Raw genomic sequence first — 25,212 nt, 5'->3', positions numbered from 1 at the left:
TAATAATGAAGGTTTATTTAGAGTTCAATGAATAGTCGTCTGATCAAGACCGATACAAAATTTAAATAAAACACATTTTAAAACTAATTAGAGAAAAGGTAGTTATGTTTTTCCCCTTCAATACTTTTTGGAATTAAATGAAAGCAAAAAACCAAACTTCAAAAAATACTGGGTAGATAGAAATTTGTTGTTAATGGTCAGCAATTCTGGTGTTGGAAATGGTCTAGTCGCCTAATTTGTAACTGATAAAAATAAAAAGAGATGTGATGTATTGGCCAAGGATAGGACAAACCAATAACAACAAAAAACAAAAACAGAAGACTAATCTGCAATACATATGGTGGAAGATTGTAGTCCAAATAAATTTTCTCCATGAAAAAAATAAAAAGACCAGTTTTATACTCCAAATAAAATTAATTGCTTAAATGTCTTAAAAGTTGAGACCTTTCAAAATTTTAAGAACCAGAAAAATATAGGCTCTTGTATAAAACAAAAAACCTTACCTTAAAATAGAATTAGTCAAAAAGTGCAGTTTAAAACTGGGTTGAAATCCATAAATTTTGTCAAATTTCACCAAAATCTCAATTTTTGCCTATAATGCCTATTGTTTTTCTCTACACTATATCTTAGTATTAGCCTAATTTCCAAAGGAAACAGTTATTAATTTGGGTGGATGGGCTGGACTTTTGGAAATGTCCATGGTTTAACTTGAAAATGCTTTGACAAAATCTTTTCAAATTGATATATGTTGTTTCCAATGACTTAATTTAGCTTTTATGGATGTAGATCTTTATGTAGAAAAAATGAGTGTCATAGTAAACCTACTCCCTGGATCTATGCAATCCTATGTCAGAAGCAAAATTATTTGTCAATTGAACTTTAATTGATAAAGAACCAGACAGAAAAAAAATTGCAGCTTAATGTGCATCTAGTCCAAATAATTTTCATGTCTTAAATGCTATTTTAATTTTTCGCTTTGACGCCAATCACTTTGATAATTTGGACTAAAGTGCATCATTAAATGATTTTTACGCACTTAATATTATAGAAAAAACATTTTATATTAACTTCTTTATGTTAGGGAATTGAGATTACATAAGCTGGATTTTCATATTTATCTATAATTTGTACATCCTGCATGGTATTATTATCATTTTTTTCTTTCAAATTACAAATAAACTGTTTGAAAATTAAAGAAAAGCTATGCAAACCCTTCTGATAAAAGGTCCTGTTCAAAATTATGACATTCATTATCAAAGGAGTATTTGATGTTAGTGTACAGTTATTACATAAAAAAAACATTGACATTGAGGAAATAAACACAAAAATATAAAAATGAACCAGTGTTAAACAGATCAATCCATCTTGAATGTGACATAATTTTTTAAGATATGCATCAATAAATATTGCATATCCATCAATAAATTTACAAATGCATCAATTATAATTTTATGGCATTTTAAAAACGTGAATAATTTTGTTGGAACAAGATGAGGAAGCCTTCCCAGAATTGTGTCAGAAATTGATATTAAAATAACCTTGATTGGCACATGATTATAGAATTCCTAGAATTGGTAATTGATGTTTGATTTGCTCTTATTCGTGGACAATCAGATGATTTTCTAATATCACACCATATTTTTTTTATGTTTGATCCCCCCTCATTCTGTATCAGATGATTTTCTAATATCACACCATATTTTTTTTATGTTTGATCTCCCCTCATTCTGTATCAGATGATTTTCTAATATCACACCATATTTTTTTATGTTTGATCCCCCCTCATTCTGTATCAGATGATTTTCTAATATCACACCATATTTTTTTATGTTTAACCTCCCCTCATTCTGTATCAGATGATTTTCTAATATCACACCATATTTTTTTTTTATGTTTGATCTCCCCTCATTCTGTATCAGATGATTTTCTAATATCACACCATATTTTTTTTATGTTTGATCTATTTTCATTCACTGTCTGATGATTTTCAAAATCATAAACCTACTCATTCTAGGAAATTATAAATTTGTCCTATTGTTTATGATTATCTGACCTTCTGGTGTTTTTTTTTCATTGAATTTTTTCATAATTTGGCAAGTGCTGTGAAGCCACTATTCATAATATTGCATCTAGACATATAATAATTTCATATCCAATTTTAAATATTATTTTTATACTACCACTTTATCAAATTCTGTTAAGATTAGATTGCTTTAGCTCTTAGAATTTCTAATGTGTATAAGAGACTAATTGAAAGATGACCATTCTTTGGCTTTGTCATGGCAGTGGCGGGATGTAGACCCTGACCCCACTTCATGTACCGGGGGTAGCAACATATTGTAAACCAACTTAACTTTCGTGTTCAATTTATTTTTGAGACTTTAGTGAGTATAAAGAAAGCACTATATTAGACTATACACTTTGATCTTTCCATCTAAGTACATCTTATGAATTTGAAAATCATGAAGTTAAATCGATGCAAAGTGAGCTAGGGACGGCATTATGTGAAATAAAGTATCAACAAAGATAAGTTGGTTCACAGTTTATGATGAATGTATTGACTTTTTACTAACATTGGCTAACTAGGGCCCCCATTTTTTTTAAATCCTGGACCACTCCTGCATGGTTTGTGCTAACAATCGTGGTTGTTTCCAGCATATTTCTCAATCCAATGGTTATATTGTATGAAGATCAGAATTCAAAGGATTTTATCAATCATTGAAAGTTTTTATACTTCTTTCTTATATCATATAAATGTTCTCTAATTTCCTAGTATTGAGATTATTGACTTATCTTATTTATAGAAATTGCTTTCTAGAATATTTTACAATAAATTGGATCTATCAATTTTGTGGAGAAAAAGTTCACTACTATAAGTCAGAGAAATTGAAGTCAAGAGATGAAATTGACAAGCCAATATAAATTTCTTTCATGTTTTTCACTTCAATCATGGTTTACTAACAGTACTATCAATTGTTAGGGTATATCTATTTTAAACCATGAAGTTCTCAACTAAGATTTTAAACATGATTGTATCCAAAATCGGTCAAACAAGATGATTTTTGCAGAGACTAAGCTTAATCATAGTACTTTACAGAATTTGGTGAAGTCTTGGAAAAAAGCCATACAGTTCTTGATTTTATATCATTTTTGTTTTGTTTGCAAATTACATTTACATGATTTATAAAAATAACATTTTTTTTAAATGGAATTCGGGAGATTAAGAAATTCAAATTATACAGTACAATTGTCCTTCTAATTGGAAATTTGAGAGTATTTACATTACGACTGTATGAAGCCATCTATCTATTATATGTACAATATTATGGGATATTTTGAAATGACATATTTTCTAATAAACTAAATCATTAACGTCTTATATTTAAAGTTGACACGTAAGAACTAAGTTTGATGTGCTGAAGTGGATTAACAGCTATTAAGGATACATTAGAATACTCTTTTTTAAGTGGTCTCAGATTTAAATACAATATTGTTGTATTTATGGTAATATTTTTTAAAAGGATTTTCACAAGTTGCCACTAATAGCTACTTTTTGTCAACTCTTTAGTGTTTCTTTTTGATTGCTTTATATATCTTTAATTTTATGTCACGACAATTTTAAAAAGTAAATCCCTCCAGGGTTGACACCAGATGACTGCGTATACCATGAAATATGAAAACAGAATTGTTAATGAACTTAGTACTATTTGGTCTACTTAATTTTCATTACTTAATTACCTTATAGTGTTTTAGGCCGTGTGAATTTTTATTTGTTATTAATGAATATTACATGTTTGTTTTTCTAATTTATTCATATCAGATTTATGCACTCTAAATGTCATGGTTAAAAAATAAAACAAGCAGAATTTAGATTATTATATAATATCATATACTGAATATAAAAACTGGAAAATGTTATAGGATTTTTAAAGCATGAAATTTTTTTAAATCTGAAATTTTGCAAAATTACCACAGGCACTTGTCTCAGAATTTTTTTTCCTATATACCTTAATATAACACAAGGTACTTAACTAAATTTTTGAATAATGACACCCAGTCCCAAGTTCCCGTTATTTTTTTTATTTCTCGGTTGTCACACCTTCTTAAACTTAATATGCCGTAAATCTAAATTGATTTATCTACACAATGGTATATGACACGACTATCATTGTTGTCAGGATCATTAGAAGCAGGCCTCAGAAGACGGTCAACGGGATGTTTTTTTGCATTCGTCTCAATTTTTGGCAACACCCAGTCCGCATGTAATTTTATACTGGTTTCTCATTGGTCAATCGTTTGGCTAAAAATAAATGTGGGAAATTTTGGTCAATTTATAACTCTACATTAGTGTCGTTGTGTACACATCTGTTTCATAACACACTTATTTGGGTTTGTTTCACATAATCTGTATAGAATTTACAATACAGGTAATAATTCATAGTCGGAGGGACGCTGACAGTTTTTATTTTAATAATTTTTTATAATAATTCAATCACTGCGGGCTGGGTGTTGCCAAAAATTGAGACTAATGCAAAAAACATCCCGTTGACCGACTTCTGAGGCCTGCTACTAATGATCGCGACAACAATGATAGTCGTGTCATATACCATTGTGTAGATAAATCAATTTAGATTTACGGCACATTAAGTTTAAGAAGGTTTGACAACCGAGAAATAAATAAAATAACGGGAATTTGGGACTGGGTGTCATTATTCAAAAATTTAGTTAAGTACCTTGTGTTATATTAAGGTATATAGGAAAAAAAATTCTGAGACAAGTGCCTGTGAAAATTACATATAAAATTGAGATTGAAAATTGGAAAATTGTGTCAAAGAGACCACAACCCAACCAAAGAGCAGAATACAGTTGAAGGTCAACAATTGGTCTTCAACACAGCAAGAAAATCACACACACAGAGGTGGGCTTTAGCTGCCGCTAAACAAAATGTGTTCCAAAATTTATAAATTAACTAAAATTAATACTTTATATTAATTGGCCTTGAAACATCATAAGTTGCCTATGTTTATTATCACATTTCTCTCCTTTAAAATGTTATCACATCTTTTGAATATTTGCAATTTCTGAAAACATTTTGGCATAATGGACCCTATTTGAAATGGTATGGCAGTTATTGGGTATTGAAGCTTAAATGAACACCACATTTTATAGTTTTGCTTTTTATTGATTGAGAATCTTAATTGCAATATACCAAATTTATGGTTTAATAGCTGACTATGGTATTCTCATTGTTGAAGGCCATACAGAGACCCATAGTTGTTAATTTCTGGGTCATTTTGGTCTCTTGAGAAGAGTCAATGTCTAATTGTCAATCATACCATATCCTCTTTATTATAATTAAATTCATGTTACACTGTTGAAAGAAAGACATCAAAACAATTGTAAGAGTGAGTGAGTACTGTAAATTCAAAAATTATAGCATTAGACTAAAATGCATTTTAATCTAATGCGATATTCAGAAAACCCTGTTGGATTCATATAAAAAAAATCATATCTTAGATATTGAAATTATAACGCAGTTGCATTTTTCACAATAATAAAAACATTGCAATGTTTCCTAAATGCTTTCATAATTGACACAAACCACATTATATAAGTCAGTTTTAGTTGGTTCAATTGATCATCATATTAGCTCAGGGGAAACACTTTTTTTTACGGTGATTGTGATATTTGTTTAAAGAGATGAAGCGGTAATTCCAAATGGCTTAAAGGAAGAAGTTATACTGATAACAGTTGACAAAGCTTGTTGTAGTCTATTGATGTTAAAGTAAATAGCAACTCAATCATTTTAACAATTGGACTCTCTTCCGACTTCTGGTTTTGACAATAGTAACTTGCCGATTGAAAACAAAAATGGTGGAAGTCTTTCATTTTCCAAACAAAATGTACAACTTAGGCCTTAGAAAATTATATTGATTTATCATAAATACATTTGTGTGATTGAAAAGTTTCATTTAGAATGACATTGAATGTTTTTAACAGATGTACTTAATCATAAATTGCAATAATTGGAAAATTAAGTGAATTCGTAATCAAACAATAGAGGACAACTAGTACCTCACCATTGAAGAGCTCTTCAGGAGATTGACTTTATGTCTGTGGTATCTCTTAATTGGTTTGTTCATTAAATTTAGCAAACAGACTTGACAATTACTTGTGATATAATAGATGTAAATAGACCATTTGTAGTCAGCAAAATGACAAATGGGAATACAATAAAATGTCTGGCAAACATGTTAATATTATAACAGTTTCATATGGGCTGATATCAACAATATACTTATGGCCTTTGGAAATGTCACAATAATTTCTTTTAGGCCAAAGTTGCACCTTTGATCTAAATGAATTTTGAATTTTAAATTTAATTTTAACTTCAAAGGGAGATAATCAAGTTTTATTAATTTGTTTTTCCTTTGGTTTGGAATTAGAAGTTCATCATTTCAGTTTTTAATCCTGGACATTTTTTTGGCTATAGTTTTAAATTATTTATGGACACATTCACTTATGATATGTAATTGTAGATAAATTATATGGTATTGATTTCAAACTTGATTTGTGTTTTCATGGACATCAAGTTTTATTCTATTATGATTTTGATTGAAAGCAAATGAAACAATTATCCAAAAGTATTAGTTTTGCTGATCTCTTTTTAAAATAGAAAAAGGTTGAAAAAGTTAAGTGATTATCTCCCTTGAAAATTGAAATTACAACATGTTTTGCTGAACAGATTTATTGTGTTGGCTATGTTAAGACTTGGATTAAATGAAACCCAAGGAGAAGACATTACTAAAGGATAAGAAAGTTGAAATTTGACAATGGAGCTCACAGTAAAGTCATTTCAAAAGGATAAAAAAACTTGTAAATTTTGAATCAATTTGAATATTAATTCCACGCCTTCTGTGGTGTGTCTGTTTGTAGTTTTGTTTTTCTTTGTTGGTTTGTTTTATTTTACTGTAGTTAATAATATACATTGTAATATCATATTGACTGCCATACCCAAATTTTGAGTTTTACCAATTGTTGTCATTTTGTTTTGCTCTGAGCTGGGACTATTATACTAATTTAAGTATAATAGTCCCAACTCAGAGGCACCTTAATTGTTGTCAATAAAATGGAACTTTCATACAAGTGAGATTTTAAGATAGCTATAAAACGGCTTCCATAACACCAGCTCAGAAATGATGACAGACCTAATTTGGTACCCACTGGAAATTAGAGTTTACAATACAGACTTGTTTTCTTTTACAAAATTATTCATGAAATTGTTGCAGTCCCTACACATAAACTTTTGATACCACTAGACAGTAGAACCAGACATAGCAATCCACACTCACTTAGGCAAATACAAACACCTAAAGACAGTTATAAATATTCATTTTATCCAGGGAACTGTTATAAATTGGAATCATCTGCCACAACAAATAGTATCATGCAGTACAGTAGAGGGATTCAAGAGTATGATCACAGAATCTGCTCTCGTCCCCATATTCTATCACTAATTATTATGTTATCAAATGTATATAGTTTTATCACAAAAAACTAAAAACAAATTTAACTTTTTTTTTTCAAATGTACATGTTCATAACTTTATGTTGATTTTTTTATTTTTTTATTTTGCTTTTTGTTGCTAAAGTGTAAATTATAAGTTTTTTAAGTCAACCCCCAGCAAATAATATTCAATAATTGAAGGATGGCTAGAAATCTAAAGAAGAAAAAACCAAGTTTAATCCACCATAAAAGACGTTTTCTATATAAGAGAATGCCTGTACCAAGTCTGGAATATGACAGTTGTATTCCATTCATTTGATGTGTTTGAGCTTTTGATTTTGCTGTTTGATAAAGGACTTTCCATTTTGAATTTTTGTAGTCCTTATTGTACGTTTGATATTTTTCTTATTTTTGTACACCTGACATTCAGGTGATAGAAAATATTAAACATCATCTCGACCTGTAGGATTTAAGATTCTAAAAGTATTTATTGAACCAATTTTTTATGTGACAAAATGCAGTTGGAATTGCAAATGATACAATATATCAAAGTCAAATAATAATTTATCTAAATCCTTTACATAAGAATTATCAATTAATTAACTGATACTTTTTGTAGCTTTACATATTCTTTATAGTATTATAATTTTATCTTTCAGCTTATGTCAAATTTTATAATACTCTTATGTGCCAATATGATAGGGATGTATCATAAATATCTAACTGATCTGACACACAGAAGGACGTTCCTGGAGGCCAGAAACTCTATACAATCAATGAAGAAACTAGAGAGAGAAAAGAAACAACAGGTATTATTGAAATAAAAGGGTTTAAGGGGCCAACTGAAGCTCGCCTCAAGGTGCAGGATTTTCTTTCTGTATTGAAGCCCCATTGGTTGCCCTCATAAAAAATGTACTCAATAATTTCTGAATTTACAGTATCTTATTGAACTGATATAATCTAAATATCTCAAAGAGGTAAAGCAGTACAAACATAGGTATTATATCTATGGTACAAAATGTACAACTAATTATAAAATTAAAGACTATTATAGTCCTGACTCTTTTTGCTGTTATAAGAACAAGTGATCTGTATTCTCAAGTTATAACAAGAGACATACATCTCTATAATAAAACTAATGTTAAATACCAGAGTTCACTTATTAACATTACTTAGTATAAAAAGTTCAATAATCAATCATAAATAAAACTGGTTTAATGAAAAAAGTAAGATAAAAGGGAAGTAATCCTCTTAGTATGACATAATAGATTTGTCCTGATGTTTAAGTGATATTTCAGTTCCATTAATTATTGAATTCAATTCGTGATATTTTTTTCTTTAAGTTTCCTGTAAGTGACCTGATTAAAAGAAATGTATTAAACTCTATTGTCAACTTGTGACCAGCAAATGCAAATTACTAGGCAAATTATGGACGACAAATGCATACAATATGTAAGGGCAAAGTTTCAAATACTGTGTATTGATTGGTTGTTTAAATATAACTACTGGGTATATATATTATACAATAACCGTGAGCATTTACTATTATTATTGTTAAAAAAGTACCACATTAAGGTAGATGAGGCATATATTTATACATAATGGTACATGACCCTTTGACCTTCATCAAACAATTAGCCCAGAGCTTTCGATTAAGAAAGAAGATTAACAAAACTATTACCGATACTTATCTTAAAAGATAATTTTTTGAAAAACAAATGTAGGGGATTGATACAATTATGATTCCCTTTTTTGATCTTTTTCGACAACAATGGAAGTTTTTACAAATTTGACTGGCTATATATATATTACAGCCCTTGCAGTGTCGGCTTTGATCTTGTTCGGTAGCCCCATAACACCATTATACATGGCTGTCATTAGAATTGGAGGAATACAACTTGACAAAAAATGGCAAAAGAGGCCTCAATGACTACTTGTCATTTGTTAAATGATTACAAAATGATTCTCTATCTGAATGGTGGAAACTAAGATCTAATCTTGACCACATCTGCCAACTACACATTATGTAAAAACTTGACAAAACATCCATAAAAAAACTTGTTTGTAACAATCCTGTGAGCTGTAAGCTCTTACCAAACTTTGGTGGATGATCAATTTACAATCCTTTTTAGATTGCGGTTTATGACTATAAAAACTACTATTATTGGCTTCCAGGGCAACTTAGCATAACATTGATATTATATGAATTTTTCAACACAAATATGAGTCTTTAATTCTACCAGAGACACATCTATGTAGTATCTCTGATTCTATAGCTACTAAACCTAATTTAAATAAAAGTTATAATATACCCTATGATTGTTCCTATAATTGTTTTTGTTTTATTGTATCAGAGTTATGCATAGAAGCTTATATAGGTGAATAAATAAAGACTCCTTGGAGTCTAAAAAATATCCTTTTAATCTATAATATATAATATAAATCATTTTGTGGCTTTGTCCTTGAATGATCAGTAAATTATTTAGGAAGTGATGCTATCTTTGAATAAACATTTTTTGGGGGTATTTTACAGTTAAAATTTAACATGTTGCAGCATGTTCATGTGCGTCTCCCAAGTCAGAAACAAAAGACCAGTTGTTGTCCATTGTCATATCCTGATTTTTTTTGGTTATTTTAAGAGCCTAGTATAACTGACAGATAGGTAATGGTCTAATTCATTCACCTTTAGACTGGGTAATTTGACCTTGACATATTGTATAGGGCACCTGTTCAACCACTTAGTATCTTTTGCTTCCTTTATTCATGATGATATCAAACAATTTATTCATAAGAAAATTATGATTCCGTGTGAATTTAACTTGGCTGGAATCAGATCACTACTTTTATTCCAGCTGTTGTGAAATATTTAATTCCCGGAAAGTTAACTTTAAATGCTATGTTTTGACTTAAGTTAATTGATACAAGTGTGTTCTGAATTTTTTTCTTCTGTTTTTGGGTTACTGTCTTACTCACATATGTTTTTCTATTAATTTTGATAGTAATAAACAGAAAAGGCATTTTCGATTAGTGGACATTTATTAATATTTGGTAGATTTACCATTATATATTTGAATCAATTTTGATAGAATATGACAATTCTGGGGGCTAATTTTATTAATAAACCAATTTATTTATTAACGTTTGAATATAACCATTCCCCATTGTGTAAGGAATAAAAAATATTATTTGTTCTACATATAAAATCAAAGTCAATGTGGAATTGGCATTGTATGAACAATTATTTGCTGATCTAGGATTGAAAATAATTCTATAATATCAAAGTATAATATGCTTCTCTGGGATAAAACTAGTTCTATATTGTGTGAGCAGAGAAAAGAATCAAGATAATGACTTTTGACAATGTTGGTATATTTTAGAATGAAGTTGTGGTCATTGGCGGCAAGTCAATATTTTACAGGTTTGACTGTTTTGGTCATTTTGTCAACATATATTTGTTCCACCTAATAGAAGTTCATATGGAAACTTTGTTATAAACAATGCCATAATAACTGTTCCTGTTGGAGCACATATTCTATACCATTTATTCCGTTAGGAACATTTACTGTAATATTTATTCCACTGGAAATAATATTCCAGAATATTGTTTCCATTTGGAACTTATACTATATAGGAACTACTATTCCGTGACAATTTCGTTCATACTTAATTATTTCTTATCCTGTAATATAATGCTGATAATGATGTGTTTTGGTCAATTCAAAAGAACAATTTTTTTACCGCTTAATATATTGGTCCCAGGTTTAAGTAAGATATGTTGTAAAGTATTTTTTTTTTTTTTTAATTACAGAAGTAATTTGTCTAATATTATTCATGTTATGTACATGTCATTTCATATGGTTGGAAACCAGCCATACATGCATGTATTTATAATATCAAGGTTATTAAAACAACCATTGTTATAATTGCTTCCTGTATCTATATGTTAATCTGCCTTGGTCATGAAATATGTCATTAAGCTCTATGAATTTTAATGATATGATAATGTCAAATAATCAGATTAATAAAATAGGTGTGAATCAATTGAAATAGAAGATCATCATTTGATTTTCATCAATTGCTATATGGGCATGGTTATATATTTTGGGACTTCACCTGGTAAATATTTATTTTCACTGTTGTACACAACCCTTTCCTGAATTTTCTTTTACAGAATATTATACATTAGTTTCCCATGCGTGAAGGAGATTATAATAATGATGAAGATTAATTCACCCAAGAATATCCATATTTCACGAGGGCTATGCAAGAGGGAAATATGATTTTTGGAGGGTGAACAAATCTTCATATCTCCCGATGCCAAGGGAAATTAATGTTTTATTCCACTGCCTAAGCTCTGTATACTATCTGAACTTCAAATATTAGTTAGCATCCAGGCATTTTTACAGCTTAGTTCAAGACGTAAGGTACATTAACCACCCGTAAAGTCGCACGATTTAGTCCAGACATATCAAAGGGGAATATGATACTCAGAGGTGAATATGAAGTTTTGTTCGACATCACGTGTAAACGTTTCAACCAATCAAATGTTGATTTGGCTATCAAGATCAACATGCAAAGGAATAATATTTTTTGTTCTACCTTTAGTAAGATTATTTATTTTCTTTGACCCCCACAAAAAGAAAACGATACACCCTTAAAGACTTTTTGCTTAAGTGCAGTGCAGGTTAACCCTTTCCTCCATTGAATTTTATTTTTTGCATACTTGATTCGCATAGGATTTTTTAATGAAATTCTGAAAATATGATTTCAAGTATTAATGCATAGCGAAAAACAAATATTTCATCAAATAAATTTAAGTCAGATATTTCTATGATATTCCTTTTCATATTGGATACAAATTTTATTTAGTCTACTACAGACACTTTGTAGTCAAAGCGTTTTAACTGAGGTACTACACAGGCGTCAAAAGGCGTCATTATGGAGTAAAGGGGGTGGCGTCAAAAGGCGTCACTATGGAGGAAAGGGTTAAAGTCACTATGATGATGCTCAAGGGAAAAACTTGTAGTTTTGGAGACAAAGACAACAATTAAGAACACAACCAAGAGTCAGCAGTGGAACAATATCATTATTTACATTCAGATTCAAGTCCCTAATATCCAATCACTATCTTTAAAGTCAAAACCATTCATGTGTTATCCTGGAACATACAATACATATATATAGTAATTGGATATTTTGTACTTGAATCTGAATGTAAGGAAATATTTTGTTCCACTGCCATTGGTAGTTTTGTTCTTGTTGTCTTTGTGAGTAAATAAATAAAGAGTTTCCTGAATTATTTAATTATGACTTTATATTTTAAACAATGGTTATTATATTGATGTTATGAAAAAGTCAACAAAAATTCAAAATCTTGATGCAATTATGATTAATTTGCACTAAAAGATCAAAATGATCCTTAGAATTATTCATAGTTTCAAGTACATGAACTTAATACCTATAAAATAAGATACTGATTATTAATGCACTTGAAGGCTCAATATATCTCATAGGTTTCTGGCTACTAACGATTTCAGAAATGAAATTGTATAGTATATGGTATATGAGTTCCCAATGCCCTGTAGATTTAAAATCACTATACCAGAATGATTTATTTAGATTAAGATGAAATTAATTCCTGTTGAAATAAACCTTCAGGACAAGAACATTTTGTTATAATGTCAGTAATTGCAGAAATTTTAGTACCTTGTAAAAAGAATTGCAAATGTAATGCCTAGACCCAGGTGCTTCATAAATTAATGATATCTATTTTGAACTCCTATAAGAAAGTTAATTTATTTTACATGATCTTATCATAATAAAAGGTAAAATCGTGCAGTGAAAATGTCAATTTCCCCCTTTTAAATGGATAGATGGTAGCAAATGTCTGCCATTGCCAACCCTTGACATTCAGTTCATTTTCATGACAGAACAAATTATTGGTCATGAAAATATAGGGTCGAAAAATTATTTGGTTTTCCACATGTCAGTAAAAATAAAGATATATATATCATCTCTAAAAATTAGAATCAATGTAATTGTCTACTCTAACTTATATGTTGCCTTAAGCAAAGATATGAAAGGGATCATATACTGTGGATTCATTAATATTCGTTGGATACCAATTTTCGTGGATTTCGTTGGGACAGGGGAACCACTAATTTAAATGTTCAACGAAATACAGATTTTCTAAAGGAATGTATGCAGAGTTTGCCAAAACAACGAATTTACATATCCATGAATATGCAAGTTTTCATCAATCCACGAAAATTGGTACCCACAAAAATAAATGAATCCACAGTAAATAGATATGTGCATCCATGAAAGTTACTGTCTGTCTGTAAGTTTGCAAACATCTGACATTCTACTTACATAGCAAACACAATCACCATGAGATAAAAGGTCAAAATTCAAGATTCAAAACATTTCAATAATGATAAAAGATAAACAGTAAGTCAATCTTTTATAAATTTCCTTAAAGGGGGTTACCTCAATGCCTTTCAAGGTCAGAGGTCAAAGATCATTAAGCTTAGTTTTTATGGTATATGTCAAGTCTTGACCACATAATCATAACCACAATCTATACACTAATCAAAACCTTTTCAATATGATGCAGTCTTTACAGCTTAAATTTCTTATTTTTTCAAACTTCCTATGATGGAAAACATTCTATTGAATTTCAAGGTAAGAGGTCAACGATCATCAATTTTAAACCAAGGGTTAAGGACGAACTCTTGCACTTGGAACATTTAAATTTAATTTGACAATGAAGAGAGGATAACTCTTGTCTTTTAAGGTCAGGGGCCAAAGATAACGCTGATGTCAATGGTTCTAGAGATAACTTTATGCAGACTTAATTGGGTGTCTGAAATTTTTCAAACTTTGTTTAATGACTGAGGATTATTCAGATAAGAATTTTCACAGTCTACAACTACCATTCTAAATAAATATATATAAATGTCCTAAGATATGCTGTTTTGTGTCTCTCAAGGTCAGAGGTTAAATTTAACTGATGTCAATGGTTGAGATAGTGTTAAGATGGTTTTGTGTCTGTGTCCTTGTTGTTGCTTTTGTTTGTTACCATTGAAGTTCTAGATACAATTTAATTTTTGAATTAAAAGTATACTCTGATGCAAAAGAAACTTGTACTTTCACAGAAAATGAATTGCACATTTTGAATATGCCTTAATTTTTTGAAATATTTCAGCATGTTTATGTAATACTATAAAACCGTTGAAAACATTATCTCTCAAAGTATAATATCTTTTTATAAATTTCCTGTTTGAATGGATGATTTTAAAAGTTTAGTGTGTTCTGATTAATAATTAAATTTTATTTGCTGCATGATGAAGGACATTATTGTCTAGTGGATTGATTATTCTTCACCGATTTAATGCAGGGATTGCATGGAAAATATGATTTGAAAATTATTTAGTAATCACTATAAATTATGATCCTTTAAAAGATGTTCTATTAGGCTAAACAATTAAATAAGTGCTCAAAGCAGTGTGTACTTTCAGGCCAAATAAAAATAATTGTATTTATCAGCATATGAGGATATCTTATACAAAAGAAGATGTGGTATGATTGCTATTGAGTCAACTCTCCACAGGAGACCAAATATGACACAAAAATTAACAACTATAGGTCACAGTACAGCCTTCAACAATGAGCATATCTTGTATGCCATTGTGACTGATACCGAATAATTATCATTTCATATGGCATACAATTTTGTATGGGCCAAACTTTTGTTATCTTTTGGTGTGGATTTATTTTTGGAATATTGACAATCTTTTGCATTCCATAATGACTTAAATACTTGCTAATGTATTCTGACCTAAAGAAACACTTATTCCCATCCAAAAACCATCTTTGAAAATTGTGTATTTATGTTAAATAATTTGGATAATCGTAAAGGGATAAATCCCTTACTGAACCAGGAGTAAGAATTACAGTGATAATTGGTATTATCGCTATTATCCTAAAATTAGGTTTGGTCTTTTTGTGTGTTAATTTTTCCATCTCCTGTGACGTACTGGATAGATAATGTTTTTTTCTTAGTCGAGTAGAGTGAGAACTTGATGATGTCATTAACCAAGGTCATAGAGAAAAAATAGCAATAACAAAATACCTATGGTCTCACAACTCACCCTTATTATAGATATAAACCATATAGATAACCTCATTATCATACAATCATAACATTATAATTGCCTCAAATTATATATATAGGCTTGATACAAAGGGAGACAAAGTTATACATTGTATACTATAACATGAAATGTTCACCAACAGCAATTAGGTAAAGATCACAGAAAGATGTGAAAGTGTGGAAATGATCTTTATTGTCAGGCTTCAAACAGCCTCTCTCTCAGTTACCATTCATTTAATAGAATAATTTGATATAAAAGTGTGTACCCAAATTTATACAATAAAATCAGTACATATATGCAAACAAGCATATATAATAGAAAAAAGAGCATTAATTAAAAGTTTAGCAATCATAAACTTCAGCTTATTCATTTTAGATACAAGTACAAGTGATGTTGGGTGTATTCTAATACAAACCAATGACTCAAATAACAAAAAGACATCTAAACTTTATAGAAATAAAGATTTTAAAGGTTAACATAAATCGTAAAAAATACACAGGTGTTGAAGATATATAGTTTCAATCAGTTCTGTTATGAGAACATAATTTACAAAAAATGTATATATTTTAAAAGTACATTATAAAGACAACTTTGATCAAACTATTCAACCTCAAATGAAATATACAAAAGGATGAAAAAATAATTTAATTCTTTTAAAAATCATGGTATATTGGCCTATAATAATGTGGAGTTTTATTTTATAATTTTTTGCAGGAAGAATTGTTAAACAGTTGTATACCCGGTGATATTGTTGAAGAAATGAAGGAAGATATCACCCAGAAGATGGTGTCACCCACAGATTCATTCTATGATCTCTATGTTCAACAACATTCAGATGTCAGGTATTAAACAGATTATATTCCATAATTATAATAGAGGTCGATCAATTATAATAGAGGTCAGTCAATTAAAAACATATTAAATCGTATCAGATACCTGTAATAAAGGATTATATTCTATAATATAATAGAGGGCGGTCAATTAAAAACATATATACATGTAATTGTATCAGATATCTATCTGGAGATATACCAAAAACAACATATATGACACCAAGTTTTAAATCTATGCTGCATGCAAAAGTTCAAAAATTAGTCTGATACATTTTTATACAGTACCCTATGTTAGAGTATATCTAAAGTTCACCATGTGGTCACGAAGCATTATCACAGTATAATGGAAAGTTGTAACCAGAGGACCTATTAGACAGTAGAAAGGTATTAATTGGATTATTATCAAGGATTTATTATATACGTACTTAGTATTTAATACATGTGTAAATTACAATCAATAGAAATTGTGCTGTATCAGCCATCTGTGATGATATTGATACATATAAGTCAAAGGTATAAAAATTCCTAATATTTATGACGTCATGTCATTAAAAAAGAGCCTTAGCAGGTACGCCTGTTTCAGGTTTATAGGGTCGTGATAATGAAATAGCCATGTGATATTCTCTGTTTACTGCATACATTGCAAATTAAATGCTTAATTATTTTTTTGTACGTTTATTTCAAATTTACTTTTCATCTTATTTCCTGACTTCTGTTCTTACAAAGATTTACAATTACAAAGCAACAGAGTTAATGTTCTCCAACATACTGTGAATTCATTTTTATTCATGGGATACCAATTTTGGAACAGATGAACCATGAATTTCAATGTTCAACAAATCACATATTTGCTATTTGGTTGTATACAGATTTTGACAAAACCTCAAAACAAATACCCATAAAAATGCAAGATTTCCTGGATCCACAAAAATTAATACCCTTGAAAATAAACAAATCCAGCTTAGTACATTTTTCTGGTATATATTTCAGTATTCTGTATGCAGATATTGTCAACTTTACCCCACTGGCAGCAGAATGTACGGCTTCAGAACTTGTCAAAATGTTGAATGAACTGTTTGGAAGATTTGACCAGCTTGCAAAGGTATTTTAACTACATATTTTTTTCATTTGAATATGATGAAGGAACTGATGATTCTTCAGTTCACATGTTATTAGTCTGCTATATTGCACTGTATCTTTAGTTCTATAAACCACGTTTTATTTGTACTTTTCTCTTGCTTTAAACTCAGCAGAAAATATTTACCCCTTTTGAGAATAACCCTATTGAATAGTTTATAAGTCAATGAAACCAACTGGAATCTGATAAAAAATACAAAATAAAACAACAATGAATAGAAATAGAGTAGAATGTAACAGAGAAAGTGAAATACTTATGCTTACCCTCCAAAAGCACCTAATATTACTTCTGTTTATTGTTGGGTTCATGTTTTTATTTTTTCTACAGTAAAGTTTTGTATACTACCATTTGTCCATTAGTCATTATTCATTTTTTGCATTGACTCTGTCTCCAATAGGTCTTGTCCATTTCTTTTTCTGTTATACAAAAATGATTGATGTAAACTTTGAATTTCAAATAAAATGGCAGTTACTGACTTTGATACAGGCTACATGTCCTTACAACATATCTAAATAAAAGGAGGTGTGGGATATCAATAAATGATACAGCAACTCAACAACACAAAAAAAACATAAGTTGTCTGTTTTGTTTTTCAGAAAAATCATTGTATGAGAATCAAGATTTTAGGAGATTGTTATTATTGTGTATCTGGTTTACCTACACCTAATGAAAATCATGCTGATAACTGTGTTAATATGGGACTGAAGATGATAGATGCTATTAGGTAGGTTTTTATGTGTGTTTGGCCTGTGTATACCTGCATACACCTTACTCAGGTCAAGGTCAGGTAACTGTGTGAAGAAAGAATGAAAATGGTTGATGCCATCCAGTAAAGCCAATATTGCTAAGAAGAAATGGCTATCAGTACACAAATTTTGTTTTAACTTCACTTTATCCTGAGCTATTCTGTTTTGGTTTTAATGATGATTTAAAATTAGTTGACCCCTACACAAGTTCTCCTTTACAATTTTGTATCCCATACATTTTATAAAGTAAGCTTTGTATAGGTCTTAAATTTTTAATATTAATTTTTTTCAATTTATGTTTTTATATAGATTTTATATTTTATTTGAGAATTATAACAATCATGCATATTTTTATGGGATTCAGTCAGATAGATTCCTAGTACTGATTAATTATCTGAAATCATTGCTGCATCAAACAACACAGTATAATATATAAAATATTCTGTAGTACTTTTACGCTACAAACAAAGGATGACCTATTAGACAATGATTTATTAGACCTTGTTAATGAATTTATAATGTTTTTATTTTAGGAACTACAAAAAAACTAGGTGAAACCATTATTCTTCAATTCATCATAAATTCAGAGGATATTTTGTAAATAATTAATTTGACCATATTTATTACTTTTGTTATATTTTTACACAAACATGACATGTCGAAAAGATATAAATTTCATGTCTGTCTGAAGTATAAAAGACATATTTTAGGTATAAGTTTCATATCCATAATCATGTAAATATTTCATTGTGATCATATGACTATATTTGAAAATTATATATTGATCAAGTTTAAACTTTATCAGGCCACATGAAATATATAATGTGTTTATAAATTTGACAGAAGAGATGTTGGATATTTATCAGGAAGTTACTATTTTTTTTAAAAGTTTTTTTAAGAAGTGAATTAAGTATCATTTTTATTTTTTAAAAAGGTGAAAAGTTATATAGATATATTAGAATCTAAAAAATCAATTGCCAATTTTTCTAATTTAATTATATGTTAAAATTGAGAATAGAAAGGGGAATGGGCCAAAGTGACAACAACCTGACCATAGAGCACATAACAGCTGAAGGCCACCAATGAGTCTTCAAAGAAGGGAGAAACTAGTTGTCTAAAATTTCCAAAGATCATTGACTCACATTTTGCTATATTTTTTTCACTCACATTTTATTACATACTATTTTTACTTCATTAATTGCTAATTAAGGAAGATGCATGATATATGACTCATTTGAGCCTCTGGTTTATTGGTTTTTACTCAGCAGTTCCATCTCTATATTGTTGTATCAACACTTTCTTATCAAATCAGAAACATTTTCATCAATGGGTATTCCCCCTCCTCCATTATATTGTTATTTTCCTAGAACAGCAAATTTATTGATAGTTTTTTGGTAAAAAATAATGAACTGTCACCATGTCATTATTGTTCATGAATTGATTAATTAAAAGATGACACTAATGATTTGTAAACAAAATAATATTTAATAAAGGTGTCATCATAGATTACACAAAAACCAATCAGATTGAGATTTTTGTGTGTGATAATGGGTTATAATTCAATTGTGGGAAAAAGTTAAAATTGAAATAAAATTTGTTGCAAAAATAGAGAGAACTAAAAAACAACAGTTCTGTATTAAAATCACAATGTGAAATATCATATTGACTAAATATACTGAAAGCCAGTTGCTTGTAGGTGTAATACCACCAAATCATGGTACATCACATCCGGTTGCATACGAAAGTAGGTTTAAATATTCCCTTGAATTTGACCGTTGTAGGTAATTAATCCTACATTTTATTGCAGTAAAACTATTTCTGTGTCATAAACATATGTCTTGGGTTTTTCAAAACACCATTATTTTTTATTTGTGATTTCTATAGAAAATTTTGTAATCTTGAGATTACATGGTGACTAAACCTTGTACACAGATAAAATAAGGGGAGAAATTTGATTGGTTAACTTCCAATGATGGTTATTTTCTTATATGCAATGAAATGTTATGTGAAACTTTTTCTATAGAACTCAGGACAGGATAAAACTTTACTCATGCCAAGTATTTCTTTACTTGAAACAAAGATAAATTCTGCACAATTTTTTGAAAAGTGCAAATTTAACAAAGACTAATAGGGGAAAATCAATGGTGGTATTACACCTAATATGGGAAGCTGTACATGCACCTATGGCCTTGTGAGTAATCTCATGTGTTAAAATTTCTTGCTATTTAAGTGAAATAATACTAAAAGTGAAATATTCTGAGTGGATTGAGTCTCCAAAACACATTTTATGAGAAAATTGTTTTAAAATAGGACTGTACCATGAATATTCAGTTGACAGAACAAGCCATACTAAGTGCATATATTTATTTTTTTGGAGGGGGTATGGCTTTTTCTCCTTATTTCTTATATTTTGCTATGATATAACATTTTCCTAGGTAATACTTAAATAAAGATATAGTTATAAGTAGATGAAATTATTTTTAATGCTGTAACAACAAGTTATTCACTAAAAGAGAAGCCTTTTATGTCCCTCTTTGGAACGCGGCGTAAATTTAATTTTTACGTAAGGATTTATTGAAACCTCCATGGAGACAGTTAACTTTAATATGGATTGTTCATTCTGCTTAAATACTTCAATTACTCATTTCTTATAACATTTCTACCATAAATGAGTGAAAGTTACCCCAATATTTCTATTTATTGGCCTGAAAAGTTGAAATTTTGAGGAAATGAGAGGTATAAATTGACACAAAGAGACCTTATAAAGAAGACAAAGAGGTTTATTAGTGGTATATTATCTTCCTAAAATCATCTTGTGTATCATTTTCAACTGTTTGTAGGCAGATGAAATAGATATTTAATCATTTATTGGTCCACACTCTATTCTATCTTGATGCGGCTTGGTTTGGATTTGTCGAAGAAATTTTGCTCAAATCGCTGTAGATGTTGTCTTTCAATATACTATTTTTCTCAGACTATTGAACTGATTATGACAAAACTTGACAGAAATGCTTGAAATAACCAGTATTACAAAAGGAAAAAGTCACATTCAGTTTATTGAACAAAAAGGTCTTCTTTAGGTGTAATACCACCAAATCATGGTACATCACATCCGGTTGCATACGAAAGTAGGTCTAAAAAAAAATCCCTTGAATTTTACCGTTGTAGGTAATTAATCCTACATTTTATTGCAGTAAAACTATTTCTGTGTCATAAACATATGTCTTGTGTATTTCAAAACACCATTATTTTTTATTTGTGATTTCTATAGAAAATTTTGTAATCTTGAGGTTACATGGTGACTAAACCTTGTACACAGATAGAATAAGGGGAGAAATTTGATTGGTTAACTTCCAATGATGATTATTTTCTTATATGCAATGAAATGTTATGTGAAACTTTTTCTATAGAACTGGACAGGATAAAACTTTACTCATGCCAAGTATTTCTTTATTTGAAACAAAGATAAATTCTGCACAATTTTTTGAAAAGTGCAAATTTAACAAAGACTAATAGGGGAAAATCAATGGTGGTATTACACCTTGTAATACATGCCATGTAAGATAATGATTTATTTTCTTTAAGTTTTAGCTTAGTAAATTGAAATTTTAATAAACATCCGGTAATTTGAAAATAAAATTGTATTCCTGAATTGTCATTCATATTTCAATGAAACACAAAGTTATATGTAACTATTTTGGAGGAAGGATATTGGTTTGGTGTATTTATGAAACAACAATATAATAATAAAAAAAACAGGAAGTAAAAAAGTCAACAAAGGAGCAACACTCTTGTTCTTTTGCCAATTTACTTTTACAAGTCAACAAAACATAGACATTGTATCAAATTTATGGCAGTATAGTAGTTAAATGTTTCTATGTACAAATTGGTATGTTCTTTTTGCTCTCTGCTTCTATGTACTGCCTCTTTATTATCTTTATAACAAGGTGTAATCTAGAATCAGAAAACAGCAATCTACACAGTAAATGTTCTAACATTTTTATATAGAGATATATAATCTACCTATTGTATAAAAGCAGAATTGTCTCATTTAAAGTACACAGTTTCAAACTTCTGACAATTGTTAACTTATAGATAGTCCCTGTATCACATTTACAGATTCAATCGGAAACCAATATGAATAATCTAATTGAGAATTATCCTCTATTCAATGCTGTTTACAGCTAAAATCTAGTATTAGCTTGTTTTTATGAGGATTAAACTCAATCATATCACACTTAAAAAGCTTTCAGTCATTTTTATTGAGCTCACTAGACATGTAACTCATCACGAAATGGCCAGAGATTGTTATTGTACTATTGGTCATTGTCAGTGGTGGTAACCCAGGAGTAAATTGGTATTTTGTTGCAGTTTTATTACATTTATGGGAACCAGTCCTGTCAGGGTATCAGTCTGAGTGTCTTTAATGATAGATGTAAAATAGATACATGTCATGTTTTATAAATAATCAAATTGCTTTTCACACTTTTTATCTCTGAAAAAGAGGAATGTCATTTACTGTATTAACAAAAATTTTAAGAAACTGGATTAAACATTAGAATTTTAAATGGTTTTGCTGCAGCAGCTACTATATAAAATTGGAATGTTCAGAAAGAGTTGATAGGCAACATGTCTTTTTTCTTTGAATGCAATTATACAAAAAAAATCATTTCATCAATTAAACATAAAACATATATATATGGGATAAATTGATTCCATCATCTCTGTGACTGTCATAGTTTCATTGACAATGTAATGGAATTGGATGCGACTGTCATATAAGTGAGAGGTTTAGCTAGCTATAAAACCAGGTTCAATCCACCATTTTCTTCATTAGAAAATGCCTGTACTAAGTCAGGAATATGACAGTTGTTATCCATTCGTTTGATGTGTTTGGACTTTTGATTTTGCCTTTTGATTTTTGATTTTCCTTTTTGAATTTTCCTCGGAGTTCAGTATTTTTGTATTTCTATTTTTTACAATGATACAATGTACTCTGTCAACTTGTCTATAATAGAATTTGTCATAGGTTTAGCCTTGTCACTCTGGATCCTCAAATAGAACTGAATGCATTTGTAAAAATGGACATGCACAATAAATTTACATCAAAATTCAAGCTATCAAAATTGTATGTTACATTAACAGTACATATGGTACACAGGGATGTTCTATATTCCCTGCAGTGCAGTGGCATTTTATACTCTGATATATATATTAAAAATGATAATGTCTATCAATTCAATATCTGTTTATCTGATATATGTGTATAGGTTGCATTTCTGTAAATATCAACAATGCAATTTCCCATAGGAACTCCATTTACGGCTAAAACTGTACCACTTTTACTATGAAGTTTTGAAAAAAACTATGTCCTAGAAATGAAAAATCATATGCACTACTATTTTTTCAAAGGTCATAACGTGGGGATGTGTGGCATATTTTCAATGTTTATATACCCTGAATTTCTAAGAGTTTAAACTAACACTAAACTTGCTAAACTTCTTAACTGCGCTTACCTTGACTTTAGGATTATCCCTGATTTTAAAATGACAAATATGCATATGTATATTTAAAGGTAACATTCTCAAGTTATATCTCTATGAGATGAAACATAGAGATCATAACTGGGAACCAGTAGTAAACAAATTCAATTATCTATCAATATTAAATATCTCCCCAAAAGAGTTGTGGTTTGAGAAACAGCTGTGTTTACAAAGTGCAACCTATAAAGGGGGAGTCTAACCATTGCTAAACAAGAGGTATAGACATAAATAGTCTACAAAAATAAACAAAGAAACTAATCTTTGAGAAGGAATTATATATTCAATTTAGTTGACTTAAAATTATGACAAACTTTAGTGTAAAGAAAAAAATCTGCAATATTGTTGGTAAAATCAAGTTCAAATGACCGCCCTGTAATATGTATTTTTTTGTTTAAGAGTGAGTGTTTAACCAACAATTTAATTTTCATTTGATAGTTGTAATCTGTAATATCTTACTGAATCTTAAAGCATCATTGATGGTGTTGGCCATAACAAAAAAATGTCAAAACCTGTTCTCAGCAAATAAGATGATTATAGATTTGATTTATGTTTACAGAGAGGTACGAGATGCAACAGGTGTAGATGTTGATATGAGAATTGGTGTACACAGTGGCATGGTCCTGAGTGGTGTATTGGGCCTTAGTAAGTGGCAGTATGATGTCTGGTCAGATGATGTCACAACAGCCAATCAAATGGAATCTGGAGGGGTTCCTGGGTAAGTCTGATAGAATATTTAAGCTTGAGGTGTTCCAGGGTATTTCTGGTATTACACATAATCTAGAGGTGTTCCAGGATAGTTGTTAAATTTAAGATATAAATGTAAGCAATGAAAGCAATTTACCTAGTTGATGACTCTGGACAGTCACATTTTGTAGATTTAAACCGTTTATATATATATATATGAGTATCTAACTCATCCCTTATTATCTTAGTGCATGAGATACTATATGACCCAACAATACAAAATTAAACCAAAAAAGACACCTAAAGGTCAACTTATTACCATAATGAGACAATATTATAGGTGTACACAATGTGCAGAGGAATCATCAATTTTCATGAATTGAGGAAAATTTACATTTTCGATGATAATGCATGAATTTGTGGTTTTACTAATCTGTCATACAAAGCCTATATAAAAAATTTGTAATTCATTGATCATTTGAATTCATGGTTCACAAAACCCTTGGAAATTTTTATCCAACAAATAATAATGAATCCACAGTATTTCACTTAATCTAAACTTTTTTTATTGTTGGGTCATTTACCGGTAGTGTTTTGTTTTACTTC

At 29.5% G+C, this 25,212-nt stretch overlaps 1 protein-coding gene across 5 annotated transcripts in view; it reads left to right on the top strand.

Moving 5' to 3' along the window:
- LOC134721795 (adenylate cyclase type 2-like) overlaps window positions 1-25,212 on the top strand; it is a 68,048-nt gene that overhangs the window by 16,879 nt on the left and 25,957 nt on the right. For all 5 annotated transcript variants that reach the window (XM_063585018.1, XM_063585015.1, XM_063585019.1 and 2 more), the window contains 5 exons: window positions 8,166-8,315; window positions 16,377-16,504; window positions 17,486-17,597; window positions 18,230-18,357; window positions 24,479-24,637. In XM_063585018.1, coding sequence (XP_063441088.1) covers window positions 8,166-8,315; window positions 16,377-16,504; window positions 17,486-17,597; window positions 18,230-18,357; window positions 24,479-24,637 — 677 coding nt within the window. The remainder of the gene's footprint in view (window positions 1-8,165; window positions 8,316-16,376; window positions 16,505-17,485; window positions 17,598-18,229; window positions 18,358-24,478; window positions 24,638-25,212) is intronic.

Source organism: Mytilus trossulus, chromosome 6, assembly GCF_036588685.1.
Source record: "Mytilus trossulus isolate FHL-02 chromosome 6, PNRI_Mtr1.1.1.hap1, whole genome shotgun sequence".
Classification (NCBI taxonomy): domain Eukaryota; kingdom Metazoa; phylum Mollusca; class Bivalvia; order Mytilida; family Mytilidae; genus Mytilus; species Mytilus trossulus.
This window is presented reverse-complemented; position numbering and strand designations above follow the sequence as displayed.